Here is a 17,430-nt window from a genome sequence, read left to right as displayed (position 1 = left end):
ATTTCAAAAATTAGACAATGCAGAACAATGACTGGTAATATTTAAATATGGCTAGGTGCCGGTGGCTCATGCCTATAATCTTTGATAATCAGGAAGTTGAGATCTGAAGACTGTAGTTCAAGCCACCCCAAGCAGGAAAGTCTGTAAGACTCTTGTCTCCAATTTAATCATCAAAAAGCTGGAAGTGGAGTTCTGATTTAAGTAGTAGAGCACTAGCTTTCAGTGGAAAAAGCAAGCTAACAGAGCCTACGCTCTAAGTCCAAGCCTTGGTACAGGCACAAAAAGTAAACAAATAAACTGTAGGCAAAAAGAATTTAGCAAGTTTTATGATTAAATAGTTCCTGACAAATTACAAGTTATTTGGATGTTCTGACTAAAGCCTGCTACTGCTGCTACTATTATTATTACTAAACAGTCTCTAAATTTGGCTATTCAAAGGCAAGTGAAATAATACTTTCCTCTAAATTTCTTTTTTCATAATATCTGCAAACCCCTGAAGTTTCTTACAGTTTTAAAATAATTTGTTTTTGACTTAAACATTTGGAAATTGTTATTAAATACCCTAGATTCATTGGGGGGGGGGGGGGTGAGAAGTAAAGAAGGGAAGGGAGAGAGAGAAATAGAGAAACAGAAATAGAGAAAGAACTTTACTTTCTAAAACTACAAGCCATTCTGAAATGTTAGGATTTTTTCCCCTAATAAAAGTCTTTTATTGCCTTTTGGCTCTGGAGTTCTTTAACAGTATGACTCTCTAAATCTACCACAGACACCAGATTGAAAAGTTTAGGATGGGTTATTTCATTACAAAGGAATGTTTCCCTTTTAAATTCATTTAAAGTAAACAGTTTCTAGGAACTCAGTAAATTTAAAAAAACGCAATGTAGCATTGGATTGGCATCAACAAATATTTGGAGGCTTTAGACTTTTCAAGAAAAGTTCCCATTTACTCATTTGTTATTAAATAACTCAGTTTCCAAATAACTACAAAATTAATTTTCTGGCTCACTGTGTTTGTGCTATTCTTTTTTAAGTAAGGAAGGCCAGCTTTTTGAGCTCTGTCACTTCTCTGACAGTTTTATTTGTGGTAAAAGAGTGTATGAAATTCTCCAGCTACCAGGAAGTCAGTGACTATGCACAGATTTGCACAATGGTGTTTGCATTCCTACTCCAGGGGGTAGAAATACTGTGTATATTACTCTCTCCTTTTCAGCTTCCCAGAGATCATTAATCACCGCAACATGACATCCTCCCTGCTCATGCTCCCAGCCCCCTCCTGATATGCAAATTCAAAAGCAAGGCCTAGTTAGAGCTCCTTAATGCCTTGATTAAAGCCTTGTTAGCTGTGGGAAGGAAAGGGCACCTAAAATCTAGTCCTCCATCAATTGCTGCACTAAACGTAATTTAACACCAAATGACACTAAGGAGCATGTTAACAGCATATGTAGATTTACATCTATTAACAATTCTTCCTAGCCAAATCCATCTTTTTTTTTTTATTAATTTGGAGCGTGGTTATCTAATTTCAAGACAGGATAATTGATCAAAACAAACTTTAAGATCTCTGAAAGATTTCTGTTCTTTTTATGTAGAAAACTTTAAAATAATCTTTTTATTTGGGGGTTAAGAATACTTCACATAGGATCTACTCCTAAAGCAAATTTTAAGTATATAGAACAGTATTGTTAACTATAGACTATTTTGCACAGCATCATCTCCAGATTTTATTCATTGTATAATTGAAACTTTGTATGCTATGCCTGCTCCCCGTGGCTAGCCCACTCTCACACCCATTCCAGCCCTTGGTAACCACTACTATACTATCTGGCTCTGTAAGTTTCATCACTTTTGATTCCTCATAAAAGTGGAATCATGCAGTATTTGTCCTTTTTTGTATCTGGCTTACTTAAATTTGTTATGTCTTCCACATTCATCTACATTATTGCAAATTATAGAATTTTTTTTATTGTGAAAATACCGTATACAGGGGTTACAATTAATTGGGCAAGATAATGAGTACATTTCTTATCAAGCATTGCTGCTTCCTCCTTTGTTTCCTCTTCTTATCCCTTCCCATCTCCCACCCTCTCCCCCTGCAAATTATAGAATTTTAATTTTAATGTCAAGGTGATATACAGTGAGGTTATAGTTACATAAGTAAGACAGTGAGTACATTTCTTATCTAACTTGTTAACTCCACCCTCATTTTTCTCCCTCTTTCCCTCCTCTCCATTTTTATTTTTATTTTTTTTGCCGGTCCTGGGCTTGAACTCAGGGCCTAAGTGTTGTCCCTGATCTTTGTGCTCAAGGATAGCACTCTATTACTTGAACCACAGCGCCACTTCCAGCTTTTTCTGAGTGGTTTATTGGAGATACGAGTCTCAAAGACTTTTCTGCCCAGGCTAGCTTCGAACTGTGATCCTCAGATCTCAGCCTGTAGCTAGAATTACAGGTGTGAACCACTGGTACCTGGCTAGAATTTTTATTTATTTATTTTTATTTTTTTGCCAGTCCTGGGGCTTGAACTCTAGGCCTTGGCACTGTCCTTGAGCTTCTTCTGCTCAAAGCTAGCACTCTACCACCCGAGCCATAGTGCTACTTCTGGCTTTTTCTGTGTATGTGGTACTGAGGAATCAAACCCAGGGCTTCATGCATGCTAGGCAAGCACTCTACCACTAAGCTACATTCCCAGCCCTAGAATTTTGATTTTTAAGGGCTGAATAATATTTTACGTGCATATATGCACAAATGAAACCACACACATATTTTATCCATTCACCTATTGACACATATTTAGGAGACTCTCATTCCAATTAAACACACACACACACACACACAAGCTAGAAGTGGAGTTGTGCTTCAAGTGGTAGAATACTAGCCTTCAGCAGTCCCAAGACCAGCACAAAAACAAAAAACAAAAAAAAACCCCTACTTGGTGATCTCTTTCTACTCTTGTCTGGAATTGTTCTTTTTTTTGGGGGGGGGGGGGTGTCTAGTCATGGAGCCTGAACTCTGGGCCTGGGTGCTGTCCCTCAGCACCCAGCACTTCAGCTCAAGGCTAGCGCTCTACCACTTGAGCCAAAGCCCCACTTCCGGTTTTTTTCTTTTTGCTTATGTGGTGCTGAGGAATCGAACCCAGGGCCTCATGCATGCAAGGCAAGCGCTCTACCACTGACCCACCTTCCCAGCCCCTGGAATTGTTCTTACATAATATTTGTCTGTCTCCCTGCTTAGGTGTTCATGGGTATACACTCTAGAGTCTTTGGAGCACCTAGTTCAGTGCTCAGCTGCAGTTCAAAGACCTACATGTAGGCATAAAACTTTAAAACTCATAGAAGAAAGCACAGCACAATAGCTCCACAACATCAGATTTGGCAATAACTTCTTAGCTGTGACACCAAAGTAGGCAACAAGAGAAAAAAATAACCACAGACAGGACGGTATGAAAAACTTTAAATTGTTAAGCTTCAAAAGTTTCCAAAGGTGGACACTGGCAGCTCATGCCTATAAACCTAGCTACTCAGGAGACTGAGATCTGAGTATCATGTTTTGAAGCCAGCCCATGCAGAGAAGTTTGTGACACCTCATCTCTAATTAACAACCTCCTAAAAAAAAGAAACCCACAAAAAACTGGAAGTGGAGCTGTGACTCAAGATCAAAGCTCAAGGACAGCACCTAGGCCCTGAGTTCAAGCCCCAGGACAGGCATACACACACCACATTTCCAAAGAACACATGCAAATGGTTAGCATGCAAAAAGATGATCACCATAAGTAATCATTAGGAAAAGGTAAGTCATAACTATAATGAGATACTACCTCATATCCATAGGATTGCTACTACAAAAATCAAAATCTATCACAAACCCAGACTATGACAACTGTTGGCAAGGATAAAGAGAAATTGGAATGCTTACCACGCTAGTGGTAGAAATGAAAAATGATACAGTACCTGTGCTGTGGAAAACATCATGGTTGGTCCTCAAAAAACTAGAAACAAAGTTACCACATGACCTAGCAATTTCACTTCTAGGTATTTACGCAAAAGAACTGAGAGCAAGGTGCTAAAGAAGTTCTCGTATAACCTGTTCATAGCAGGTAATGCTTCCACATTAACAAAAGTTAAAATGTGGAAGCAACTCAAGTATCAAGGATACATGTACGGATAAACACAATGTAGTGTACATATACAAATGGAATACTATCCCACCTTTAAAAATCAAGAAAAGAGAAATGTAATCATGTTATAACATGGATGAATCTGGAGGGCATTTTTCTAAATAAAAAAAGCCAGTCACCAGTCAAGTCTTATATAATTTTATACATGAGATCTATTGAATAGTCAGTTCATAGGCAGAGTAGAATAGTGTTACCAGAAGCTAGGAAGAGGGAAGAATGAGAAGTTACTGTTATGGGTATAAAGTTTACAAGACAAGAAAAGATAAATGGTGATGATGGCTGTGCAGTATAATAAATATATTTAATATCACTGAACTGTACATTTTAAATTGTTAAGATGCCAAATTTTTTCTCTATTTTATCACAACTACACAATTGTGAAAAAAAACCTCATTAAAATGAGGTGTTAGGTGCTCAACTGTCCTCTTTAAATATGTGAGAACAAATGAATTAGTCTAAACAGAAAACAGCAAGCTTTGTATATGAAAATGTACTTGATGGATAAAACAACTAGATTGAACACCAAAAATAAAAAGTTGGGAGCTGGTGGCTAACATCTGTAATACTAGCTACTCAGGAGGCTGACATCTAAGGATCACAGTTCTCTAATTAATCACAAAAAATGCTGGAAGTGGAGCTGTGTTTCAAGTGGCAGAGCACTAGCTTTGAGCAAAAGAAGCTCAAGGACAGTGCCCAGGCCCTGAGTTCAAGCCCTGGGACTGGCACATGGACACACAGACACACAGAAATCTGATTTCATTTTCTCTTCTCTACCTCCTTTTCTCCCAAAATAAACCATATCCACATGCAACTTTTGGGGGCTAAGTGTTTATACCTAAGCTTTTAATTATGGAAAGGAGTCTAAAAATACTGTGAGGCAAACAGGACTACAGTGTCCTTTCAAGTAGCCAAAAAAGATGGATAATATCAACAACCTTCTTGTTGCCATATGTATGGACAAAAAAGAAATGATATAGAACAACCAAAAAAATCTATTAAAACGTTAAATAGCAGAAATGAAGGTCAAGGCCTACTATCTTTGTGAGATACCTCATTTTTATCTCTATGTCTATGTCTTCCTGACTTCTCTGAAAAAAATAAACAGAACTGCCTTAAAGAGAAAACATACCAGAGAAAAGTTGCCAAGCTATTATTTGACTCCTTTAATACACCTTTACATCTTCTAACACATGTAGCACAAAGCATCTATCAGGCTTCAGAAAAAATTTAGAATAACAGACAGCAGACTTCTTTACATGGTTACAGAATAAACAGAGAAGAAGTCTTTAAAATATCTGATCAAGAAAACAACTTTAAAAGATCTAATATTTAGCTCTAACAGCTACAACTTTCATTATCTAAAAGTAATAGTGTCCGAAGTAATATGGCAGGAGCAGCACCTCTCATTTGCTAAGAGGTTTACTTACTGCCAGGGACAGGTGGCTTTAGGAACCTCTCATTAATCATCACACAATCATTTGGATTTGAAATGCAAGTCATATACTAGTCTATCCAAGATTACTTAGAACAATCTATTTTTCCTTACCACAAACCAAATGGGCAAAACATAAAGTTGTAAAGTAACATTTTTTTCGTCTTTTTTTGTGTTTTGGTACTGGGCATCGAACCCAGGACATTGCACTTGCTGGGCAAGTGCTTTGCCACTGAGCTACATCTCAGTACTAAAGTAACATTTTAAGAACGAGAAATCTGACGTTGATGCACTTTTTTTTCTAAAAGATTAATTTATGCCTTATACAGGTACACAGTACATGCATACATGCACACATACATATACACACAGAATCTGTTTTCAAGGTTGGTAGAAAGAAGATTTTAATAGATTTAACAATTTAGTAAATTCCTAAAATTGCCCTTGAGTTTGGTGCAGTTTTCTATTTAAATGGATTAGCTTAGAGTCAGTACTGCTCAAAATAACACTAATCACTTTAATTCTGATTAAAGGGGCATGCAGGGCCACTCCAGATAAACTGTTAGGTCAGCAGCAACCTCAATCTCTCAGGAAAGCCTTTGAGAAACACTTATAACATTGTCTGTGATACTAGGTTTTCAATATTTCTGTATAAGACATTCAATTCTGTATCTATAGTGAAGTTAATAGATTTTTTTAAAAAAAATCAAAGCACTTTTAACATAAAGGCAAATTTAAGGAAAAAAGGCAGTATCACAAAGGAAAATTAAGGGAAGTGGCTCTGTAGCTCAAATGGTAGAGGCTCGCCTTGAGCTGAAGAGCTGAGGGACAGCGCTCAGGCCCAGAGTTCAAGCCCCACGACCGACAAAAAAAAACAACAACAAAGGAAAATTAAGTAAATATAACTTTAAAATTCTGGTTTTAAAAAGATTTCAGTGAAGTTGTATTTTTCCGACTAATTCTGGGTGATGTGTTAAGTTTTCCAGCTCATTCTTCAGAGAAATCCTTGCAGCGCACTGGTGACTATCACAATTCTTGTCAAAATGCTTTCTCCTCACATTCTTGATATGACAACTTCATTTACAGTATATGATTTCCAAAAAGAATCAATTCACTTCTGGACTTACATGCCAGTTTTCTTTTAGATTTAGTGTCTATATTACTGGTATCTCTTGATTCTCAAAACAAATTATAGTGGTAAAAATACTTAAAATCTTTTTAGGATATATTTTATTACAGATAATCCAAGGCTCAAGAAAATTAAAGGCATGTTTAATATATAGCTGCTGAAAACTTTTACTTCTTTTGGATGCAATATAGATCAAACTGGCCTTGAACTTGCTACCTATGTAGCCCAGGCTGGCCTTGAACTTGTGATCCTCTTTCCTTTACTTTCTGAGTGCTGCAATTACAAGCCTCTATTACCATGCTCAGTTCAGAATTTATATTTTTCAACCTTGAAGCTAAAACCTTTGAAAGCTCATGCAGAGCATATATAAAGATAATCTACATACAAATTTGGCACATTATAGCATGTCTCTGAACATACATAAAATAATATGTATTTGACTGAAAAACCATAATAGTCTGTTTCATTTATTCAATAGGTATGCTATCTTTTGGAAAACTGGATATTTTAAGTGCTCAAGGATAATTTCTACTAAGAAACCTCACGTTAATTTCTTCAGAAAACAGAGCTAATGCCAAAATCATTAGGTCTGAATTTGAGTTGTTCAAAATATTATTTATATTCTTGTAGAATAAAGCACAAGTAGTCTTGTGATAGTCTTTCTGTTACTATAAATCTGATCTAGAATAGCAAGTGAGAATGGACAATGCATTAATTCTTATACAGTTCTTATTCTCTTATTCAGAGAATAATTATTTTAGGGACTAAACTCATAGTTTTATGCATGCCAGCCAAGTGGTCTACTGAGGTATATACTCCCAGTCCCAGAGAATGAATTTTAACAGCAATCTATTAAGTATTCTAATACACAAATTGCATAATTTGAATTGCTTTTACTGTATTTCATATATTTTTATACTTTAGTATTAAATAGTATGTCTCTGTTCTTGTTTTGTTGTTTGTTTTTTTTGTTGCTTGTGGGGCTTGAACTCTGGGTTTGGGCACTGTCCCTCAGCTCTTCACCTCAAGGCTAGCATTCTACCACTTCAGCCATACTGCCACTTCAAGTTTTCTGGTGGTTTTATTGGAGATAAGAATCTCTGGACTTTCCTACCCTGGCTGGCTTTGAACCATGATCCTCAGACCTCAGCTTCCTGAGTAGCTGGGATTAAGCCATGAGCCACCAGCACCAGGCTTTGGTTTTGTTTTTTAAAATGATCATTGCTTAAGATACACTTTTTGGTAAATACTTAGAAATGAAATTAGTCGAGTGCTGGTGGCTCATTTCTATAATCCTAGTTACTTGGGAGATTCAAAGTCAGATTTAAGGCAGAAAAATTTTCAAGATTTCTCCTCAACCCATAGCTGGGTAAGGTGGCAAATGCCAAATGCTACTCATTCTAAGCAAAGTGGGAGGTTGAGCCATATAGGATGGAGGTTCCAGGCCAACCCAGGCAGAAAAGTCCACGAGACTTCATTTCACTGAAGGTAAGCTGGATAGGGGGTTACGGCTGTTGTCCTAGCAACTGTGGGAAGCCTAAAATAGGCATGGCCCACAAGTAGAGCACCTGCCTTACAAGCACAAGGTTCTGAGTTCAAACCCTAGTAACACACACACACACACACACACACACACACACACACACACACACACACACACAGGCGCGCGCGCGCGCGCGCAGAGAGCGTGTTACAGGGAAAAGAAGGAGACTAGTAAAAATAATAAAGATAGTAATTAAAAATAGAGGTTTGCCAGGCTTCCTAGATACTTAGGAGTCTGAGATCTTAGAATCAGGATTAGAAGCCAACCTGGTTAGGAATGTCCATGAGAAAGCTGGAAGTGGAGCTGTGGCTCAAGTGGTGGAGTTCTAGCCTTGAGCACAAAAGCTCAGGCCCTGAGACTCTCCCTCCTTCCCTCCCTCTCCCTCTCCCTTCCCCCTTTCTCTCTCCCTCCCTCTCTCTCTCTCTCTCTCTCTCTCTCACACACACACACACACACACAGTAGGGGTTAAATCTTACGGTTTTCATTTATTAAGACTGTCATCTCAGGGCTGGGACGGTGGCTCAGTGGTAGAGCGCTTGCCTTGCATGCCTGAGGCCCTGGGTTCGGTTCCTCAGCACCACATAAGCAAAAAGAAAAAAGCCGGAAGTGGCGCTGTGGCTCAAGTGGTAAAGCGCTAGCCTTGAGCTGAAGAGCTGAGGGACAGCGCCCAGGCCCAGAGTTCAGGCCCCACGACTGGACCCAAAAAAAAAAAAAAAAAAAAAAAGACTGTCATCTCAGAGAAAATGCTTGCTCTTCCTATACATGAGTTTCTTCATTTATTAAAGATAATAAAATAGTATTCTACCACTGAACTACTTTTCCAGCTCAGAAGTTAATTTTTATAAAGCACTTAGCTCAGTCAGTGCCATATACAGAAAACGTTCAATAATTATGTGAATCATTTTTGTTGTTCTCTGTGTTTTATTGTTGAATACCACAAATGCCAAATTGTCTTCTTATGTTGGGGCTCAATATAACAAAGCCAAAGAGGACAGAATGGAAATTCCACGTCAGGGCATGATTTCTGATTTGTAGTAATATTTTCACTCTCTTATGCTTATATTAAACTATTAAATTAGATGCATAATGGCAATAAGAACTGGCGATTCACTTCACCAAGATACCAACACAGAGGTTACCCACCTGTGCAATTCTTCTGTTTTGTCTTCAGTTGGACCTACGATTAGTAAACAATGGCGAAGGACAGCTGCCATGACACGGAACTGATGAGAATCACTCTATAGTTTAAAAAAAAAAAAAGGAAAATTGGGCATTGAAATGCCTTAAAGAGTCTTGTGCATTATTGTATCACCTGGCCCCCAAACTATGCAGGAGACAACACAATGTGCTAGGAAGATTTCCCAAGGCAATACTAACAGTAATTCTCTCATACGAATAACTACAACGCCCACCAGAAATGGATGGCTCCAGTAAGGCTCTGCCTTACCTTTTCTGAAGATTTAACTGTAATAGGGAATTTTCCAGAAATCCCAGATTTGTTGTTGTTGTTTTATGGTACACCATTCCAGTTTATTTGTCATAAAAATTCAAATAAATGTAATACTATCTTACGTTAGGATATTTTAAGAACTGGTTGTACATATTCAATATAAGTATCTCAACTCTCAAAAGCAATGACTTTATCAACTTCATTTTGATCAATATTTAAAAGAATATCTGTTAGTCCTCTGATGCCATTTACCAAATAGCTTATTTGGCTGGAGAACATGAAAATGTAGCATGCTACTTTTGAAAGGCTGAATATTTATTGTTTTAATTCCCATAATAATTGTGCATAAATTAAGAGCAAAGAAATTATATTTACCAGCTTCACATGATCTTAGGCCCCTCTTAACTACCTACAAGTAATGAAAAACAACTACCAACAAATATATTCATTTAGCTGTGGTGTCAAAGAGACGGGAGTCAGAGACTAACAGAAGGGGAAATAAACTAAGTTTGAATAACCATTTGGTTTCTCTCTTCATTTTAGTGAACTTTTGGGCTATTAGAATTCTTTTCAACTCTGTATCTAGGTCTGTTGCTCTTCACCAGATTTTAAGTAATAAAAACAACACATGACATTAGAGATAATTATTAAGAGAGCCTGGATATGTCTATTTCAGGAAGGCTCTAATTACTTCAAGAGCTAATAAGAACTTGAGAAACATCTTAGTATGTAATTGATTTCACGTACATGTATAATATACTCACATGCACATATGCTATATTTAAATATTTAACTCACATAGCCCTTCTAGGAAGATGTCTTAGATAAAATCTAGAAACAATAGGCTACACATTCATTACTTATAATGTGGAAGTTTATATTTTAAACATAGCATCATCATATGTAGATCTGGAAGAGAGGAAGACCTCTGGGTACAATGGAAAAGCACTGTACTTTGGACTCGGGAGTTTAAGTTATAACCCTAGACAAGTCATATACAGATTTTCTGAGCTTCAATTTCTCCACACGCACCTCCACAAGCATTCAGTTGTTAGGATTAAAGAAAATCAAATGTACAGAAGTGCTTTAAAACAGCTGAAACAAGTGGTAAAGAACTAACTATGGGATACAGGAGGAGAGAAAGGTACAGTAGAATGCCAAAGCCACTAAGACAGAAGGATTGGAAGGAATGTTGTCCCCCTCTACCCCTAAATGCTTTAGTGAAAATTCTCTCATGAGTAAGTATGAGATACTTACCCTCAAATTACAAGCACACTAAAACTTATGCCAAACTCAACCATGGCTTGACTCTTGATAAGATGGTATTTTCCTTCATTTTGAAAAATTAACTGAGGAATGTGTTACCTTTGTGTTTTCTTGTTTTGCTTGCAGCCACAGTGCTGGTGATTATATGCAGGGGACTTGTGCATGCTAGGTAACCACTGGGTTATATCCCTACCCATTTTTTTTTTTAATGTAGTTTAAGCTGGACTTGAACTTGAGATCCTCCTGTCTCTGCCTTTGTATGTGCCAAGCACCTAGTTGTGCTTCCTTTAAAACTACTTTCCTTCACTGGAGGTATTCTTGCTCTTCTTGTGCCGATGGCAAGCCTCTTGCTAAACTACCCTTTATGGTCTTTCCATTACTTGCTACTGCAAACCAAAATCCTATTTCCATTCAATTTCTTCCTTTCCTAGGTTTTATAACTCCTTTTCCCAAGTTGGACTTTCTGTATGCAATGCCCTCTTTTACTATACATCTACTAAATTCTATCTTTTTCGTTAAAATGACTTCTAAAATCACTACCTCTCCTTTTTCTTTTGTCAATTCCTTTTTATTTTCCAGGTCTCATCTTTTCTTAGAGAAAAATCCTTCTTTGACTACTTGATTTAAGTAGATTTTTTTTTCACTATTCTCTATCTCTGTGTCTTGTTAAGGTTTCTTATGTAAAATAATAATTAGTATTTCATATTGTTAACTTATACTTAAATATTTCCTCTACTAATCTATTGTCTTAGTGAAAACAGAGGTTTACCAGTTGATCAATAATTTTTAATTCAAATATTAAGTATAAAATACATATAGAAAAGTATCTAAATTATGTATAGATAATTTCTTAGACTAGAACTTATACTCATAACTAGGAATGCTAATATTGAGAATCTCAAAATTGTTCTCATGTCCTCTTTAAATCACAGTCTTCTCAAAAGCAATTCTAACTTCTAATGTCATAGGAGAATGATTTTTGTTGTCACTCAACTTCTTATGAATTAAATCATAATATAGATTTGTGACTGGTTGTGAGACTTATTAATATTGTTTTAGTTGCAGTTAGTCCTTTTTCATTGCTTGACAGCAGAACTATTATAAGTGTAATACTAATCAGCAATGTCATAGGTTCAGGTTGGAAACTTCTTGAGCTATATGACAGTATCATGTGTAATACAGTATTGTACAAGACTTTATAGTTAGGGAAAACTGTCTTATTACCACAGATAGGTTAAGAAAGGAAAGCACTGGGAAGAAAGAAGGGAAAGGAGGAAGGAAGAAGGGAAAGAAGGAAGGAAGGAAGGAAGGAAGAAGGGAAAGAAGGAAGGAAGGAAGGAGGGAGGGAGGGAGGGAGGGAAGGAGGGAGGGAAGGTGAGGAAGAGGGAAGGAGAGGGGAAGGAGGGTGACAAAATGAAGGCAAGTACTGCTGGTCAGATATGGTAATGTACATTTATAATACAAGCACTCCAGAGGTTAAAGCAATAAGATTCCAAGTTGAAGCCAGCCCAGTTGTACAGCAAGACTCTATCTCAATAAAGCCAAAAAACTAGGGGGAAAAAAGCACTGCTATATAGTATTCTATCATAAGATTATATCATTATTTATCCATCTTTCTCTAATAAGACATCTGGATTGTATGCAGGTTGGGGTATTTTGAAGAATGCTTTTTGGAACTTACTGGGTATCAAAGAGAGAAGATGCTGAGTCATAGTGAATATGTGTACGCTCAGCTTTAGAAGGTGCTACCAGAGTGCTTGAAAGTATTATCCTCCTAGCTGTCCTGACATTTGATTTTTTTCTGCCTGTTTAATCACTGTTACACCTGTATATAAGGTAGTTTCGGATTTTAGTATGTATTTTCCTGATAAGGCTGAACACCTTTTCATATGTTTACTAGTTATTTGGATAGCTCTTGTGGAAAGTACCTGTTCAAGCCTTTTATCTATTTTCTGTTGATTGACACAAGCAGTTGAGTGATTTCTCAAGTCATTATTACAAATATGGGCTGCAGGTAACTTCTTATACTTAGTGACCTACTTTTCCATTTTCTTCTTTCAATAAACTCATTTAAGTGAGTATCAATTGGTCAACTTTTCCTTTATAATCTGACCCTTATTTTGTTGTATTCTTTAGAAATCCATCCTTATTTTAGAAATTTTTGATGGTTCACTAGAATTTGCTGTATTGCCAACCATTATTCTCCAAACTGACAACTAAAGGGAAAACATTTTTAATAAGAAAAATTTGACTGAGATAAAGTCATAAAGATAATCTTCTGTAAACTTTATTATTTTATATGTATACTTAGGTCTCTTACACAACTCAAATGAGTATTTTCCTGGAATAAGGTAGGAATACAAGTCCATTCTTTTCTATATAATTGATGCAGTGCCATTTATTAAAAATATTCATCTTCTCCCTACTGCACTTTCATGTTATCATATTATAAGCAGCTGACTATATATATATGTAGGTTAATTTCTAGATTTTATTCTATTTTATCAGTCTAGTGTTATCATTTAAGTCTTAACAAAGTTAGAGTAGATACTATTTCTACTATTGATTATTCTGTGTGACTTTCTCCAAATAATCTTAACTTTCTAATCTTCTGTGTCTTCGTCTATCAAAATAAGAACACTAAGAGGAGTATATAATTGCTCTTTAAAAGCCATTCTGTTATTTACTTGCTTCATGATTTAGTTTTGATACCGATAGGAAGGAAATCAATATTCTTTCCCCTGAAAATGATACATCCAAGGAAGAAAGACCATATCAACAAAAGGCAAAGGGAGACAGAGCAAGCAAGCTTAGTTGTGGCAGTGGGAATCAAAATGAGATAATACTTAAAAAGGGAGATAAAAACTGAGGAAAATTTTTGGGATATCCCTTTTTTTTTGGTTGATTGTGGGGCTTGAACTCAGGGCTTGCGTGCTGTTCCTGAGCTCTTTTGCTCAAGGCTAGCACTCTACCATCTTGAGCCACATTTCCACTTCTGGTTTTCCAGTGTTTAATTGGAGGTGGTAGGAGTCTCATGGACTTTCCTGCCCAGCTGGCTTTGAAGCATGATTCTCAGATCTCAGCCTTCTGTGTAGGTAGGATTATGGGTTAAGCCACCAGTCCTGCTGGGATCTCAACTTCTTATCAGGATTCTACTACTGTACTATTTTCTTTTCCCCTCCAATGCAAATGAGGATGGTTTCATTTTATTTGGCATAAGTACCAATTTTACATTCCCATTCAAAGTTTGATCTAATTCATGCCTGAGAGTTAAGACTATATGGTATATGAAGCAGCTGTTCAACACTAAGGTAATACTTTTTATTTTTAAACACATAGAAAATATAGAAAAGATTAGCAAACAATGTAACAAATAGCTTGCTATGGTTTCAATAGTCCTTCCAAAACATACTGAAATCTAATTTCCATTGTCAGTATTGGATGGTAGGATGTTGTAAGAAGTGATTAGATCATGAGAGTGTTACTCCTATGAATGGATAGATGAATGCTGTTATCACAGGAGTACATCTGGGTAAGCTGTAATGAGTTCTAGTCCCCTTATACAGTCCATGCTCTGTCTCTTCCAGACTCCAGAACTATAAGCCAAATAAACCTCTATTATTTATAAATTATCCAGTCTGTGGTGTTCTGTTACACATCAGAAGAAAATAATGACACAAAAATGTACACAACTGTCCATATGTCTAATTTCCTTATTAGACTGATGGTAGTGATGTTTTACATTTCATGGAATGTATGGCACAAATCTGGGACAAATTGGGCACTCTGTACTTTTAAAACCTGATTCAGTTAGAAAATATACAGCCTGAAGCTATATTTTTATTAATATCCTATCCTTTTCCACATTTCCTTCAATTTTTCTAGAATAATCTATAAATAACGTGTTCTGTTACAATGTGACATCCTCAATTAACTTTTATGGGCACTTAGTTTTATGTCATTCCAACAGCATCTTTTGACTGTTCAGATAGTTGTACTTCTCTGTTTATACTTGGTGGTCTGGCTCTAATATTTTTCCTGGCCCTTGTACCAGTAGAAAAAGATTTCTAGAAAAACACTCCCTTCTCTACCAACAGAAAGGTTTAGGAAAATATTAATGCAGAAAGAACAGAAGACCATTTCAATTAACTTCTAGAACTAACTTTATGCCTGTTCAAGGAATCATTTGACCTTTACAAAGATTCTACCTTTAGGAAAGAGAAAAAATGGGGGAGAGAAAGACATGAGGAATTCTCATGCACTGTAAGGAAAGGAACCTCTGAATTAATCTAAAGGCATGAGCAGGCTGGCAGGAATTAGCGCTGAGGTATGTCAATCTAAAATGAACAAGTGGTACTAATTTGCTAAACCTCAAAAAAAAAAAAAAAAAAAAAAACCCAACAACCAAATTTACTCTTTATTTTTTGTGTGTGAAATGTAAATGAAAACAATCATAAAAATACCTGCTAAAACAGTTAAAACCAAAGTAAATATCTGTGTTTTCTGTAAGTGTTAATACTGTAAAACAGGCAAAAAAATAAAACAAATAAAATAAAAAATTTAAAAGTAAACACCAGGGTTTTAAAAGGTATAGATTAGCATTATTCTTCAGGAAGCCCATACATCAATATAAAGTTTTAAAAATCCTTTGACCCATCAATTTCAGGAATGTAGTCATAATACCCAAATCAGCAAATAGTATCAAATAGCAAATAATATATAATTATATTAGCAAATACCACCAAACAGTAGTATTTAAAAGAGCAAACAATTACGAATGACTCCAAGAGGGGAACTGCTAAAGATTAATACATTTTTTTTTTTTTGGTCATGGGTGTTGTCCATCAGCTCTTCAGCTATAGAGCTCTACCACTTGAGCCACAGCGCTACTTCTGGCTTTTTTCTGCTAATGTGGTGCTGAGGAATTGAACCCTGGGCCTCATGCATGCAAGGCAAGCATTCTACCACTGAGCCACCTTCTCAGCCCTGTAGATTAATACATCTTTATGAAGGAATAATCATATTTTAATGCTTATATTTGTGAGTGTTCCTTACAGTATTGTATACTTTCATATATTTGAGTCTTTCATAGGGATTTATCATCATTAACCAACAGAGTTCAAGAGCACTTAACAAAAGGGGTAGTTTTAGTGTGTGCTGGCATGAGGGTTTGAATTGCATTTTTATTTAATTGTTTCTGCTCAAGGTTGGTGTTCTATCACTTAAGCCATAGCTCCTTTTCTGGCATTTTGCTAGTTAAATGGAGATAAGCATCTCTCAGATTTGTCTGTCCAGACTGGCTTTGAACCAAGATCCTCATATCTCAAGTCTCCTGAGTAGCTAGGATTACAGGTGTGAGGCACAGGTGCTTGGCTTTAAAAAGTTCTCCTTAGTTGCAAAACCCATTTTATCTTCCTAATGAAGTATTAGCTATAATCTAAATTCAAAGAGAATATCAAGAAAAACCAAGAGCTCCTTTTTTCTTTTAAGTAGTATCCTTCTGAAAGTAGTGGTAGGAGGCAGGGTGCTGGTGGCTTAGGCCTGTAATCCTAGCAAGGAGGCTGAGATCTTAGGATCACAGTTTGAAACCAGCCTGGGCAGGAAAGTTCCAGACTCTTATCTCCAATTAACCACCAGAAAACTGGAGGTGGTGCTGTAGTTCCAAGTAGTAGAGATCTAGCCTTGAGCAAAAGAGCTGAAGAACACTGCTCAAGCCCTGAGTTCAAGTCCTAAGATGAACAAAAGATAAAAAATACTAATAAAAAATAAAGCAGAAGTAGGAAGTTTGAGATACTGCTCATTCATCCCCAGAGGCCACTCCTAACCAGCATGCTACCATAGTTACACCACCAGCCTTTTCAAGGATATGTTTCCACAACAAAAACTATAAAATTATTGCATTTATGTACTGTTCATACATTATACCATAAAGAATGGTAATATCTATCTTTCTATATTTTTCTAATATCTATCTATCTATCTATCTATCTATCTATCTATCTATCTATCTATCTATCTATCTATCTATCTATCTATCTATCAAAATGCAAACAGAACTTATCTTCCGAGTAGTAAGTTTACTGGTAGTTTTGTTTTGTTTTGGTTTTGGTCCTTGACCTTAGTATCTGACACTTCTGATCATTGGCTGATGCTCTACCACCTGAACCACACCTCCAACACCAGGTAGTTTTTCTTTTTGTTTATATGCCTTTTTCCTAGATCTTCTACAATGAGTATGAATTGTTTTCTGAAGAAAGAAAATAGCATTAGTCATTTAATTTTATTGTGGTGGTCCCAGGGCTTGAACGCAGGGACTTGCACTTGCCCAGCTTTCTTGCTCACAGCAGGAGCTCTTTCAGCTTTCTTGCTCACAGCTATAGCTCTTTTGCTAGTTAACTGGAGATAAAATCTGCAGAATTTTCTGCCCAGGCTGGC

General features: G+C 36.5%; 1 protein-coding gene across 3 annotated transcripts in view; it reads right to left on the bottom strand.

Moving 5' to 3' along the window:
• Positions 1-17,430, bottom strand: part of Ric8b (RIC8 guanine nucleotide exchange factor B) — a 104,973-nt gene that overhangs the window by 51,847 nt on the left and 35,696 nt on the right. For all 3 annotated transcript variants that reach the window (XR_006149518.1, XM_042693246.1, XM_042693248.1), the window contains exon 4: positions 9,423-9,517. Coding sequence is in view for 2 of the 3 variants with exons in the window: in XM_042693246.1 (XP_042549180.1) it covers positions 9,423-9,517 (95 nt within the window). In the remaining variant the exon portion in view is untranslated. The remainder of the gene's footprint in view (positions 1-9,422; positions 9,518-17,430) is intronic.

This window comes from Dipodomys spectabilis, unplaced genomic scaffold (genome assembly GCF_019054845.1).
Source record: "Dipodomys spectabilis isolate Male_0828 unplaced genomic scaffold, ASM1905484v1 ptg000163l, whole genome shotgun sequence".
NCBI classification, from domain to species: domain Eukaryota; kingdom Metazoa; phylum Chordata; class Mammalia; order Rodentia; family Heteromyidae; genus Dipodomys; species Dipodomys spectabilis.
Note: the sequence above shows the minus strand (reverse complement) of the source record. Positions and strands in the feature narration are given on the sequence as shown.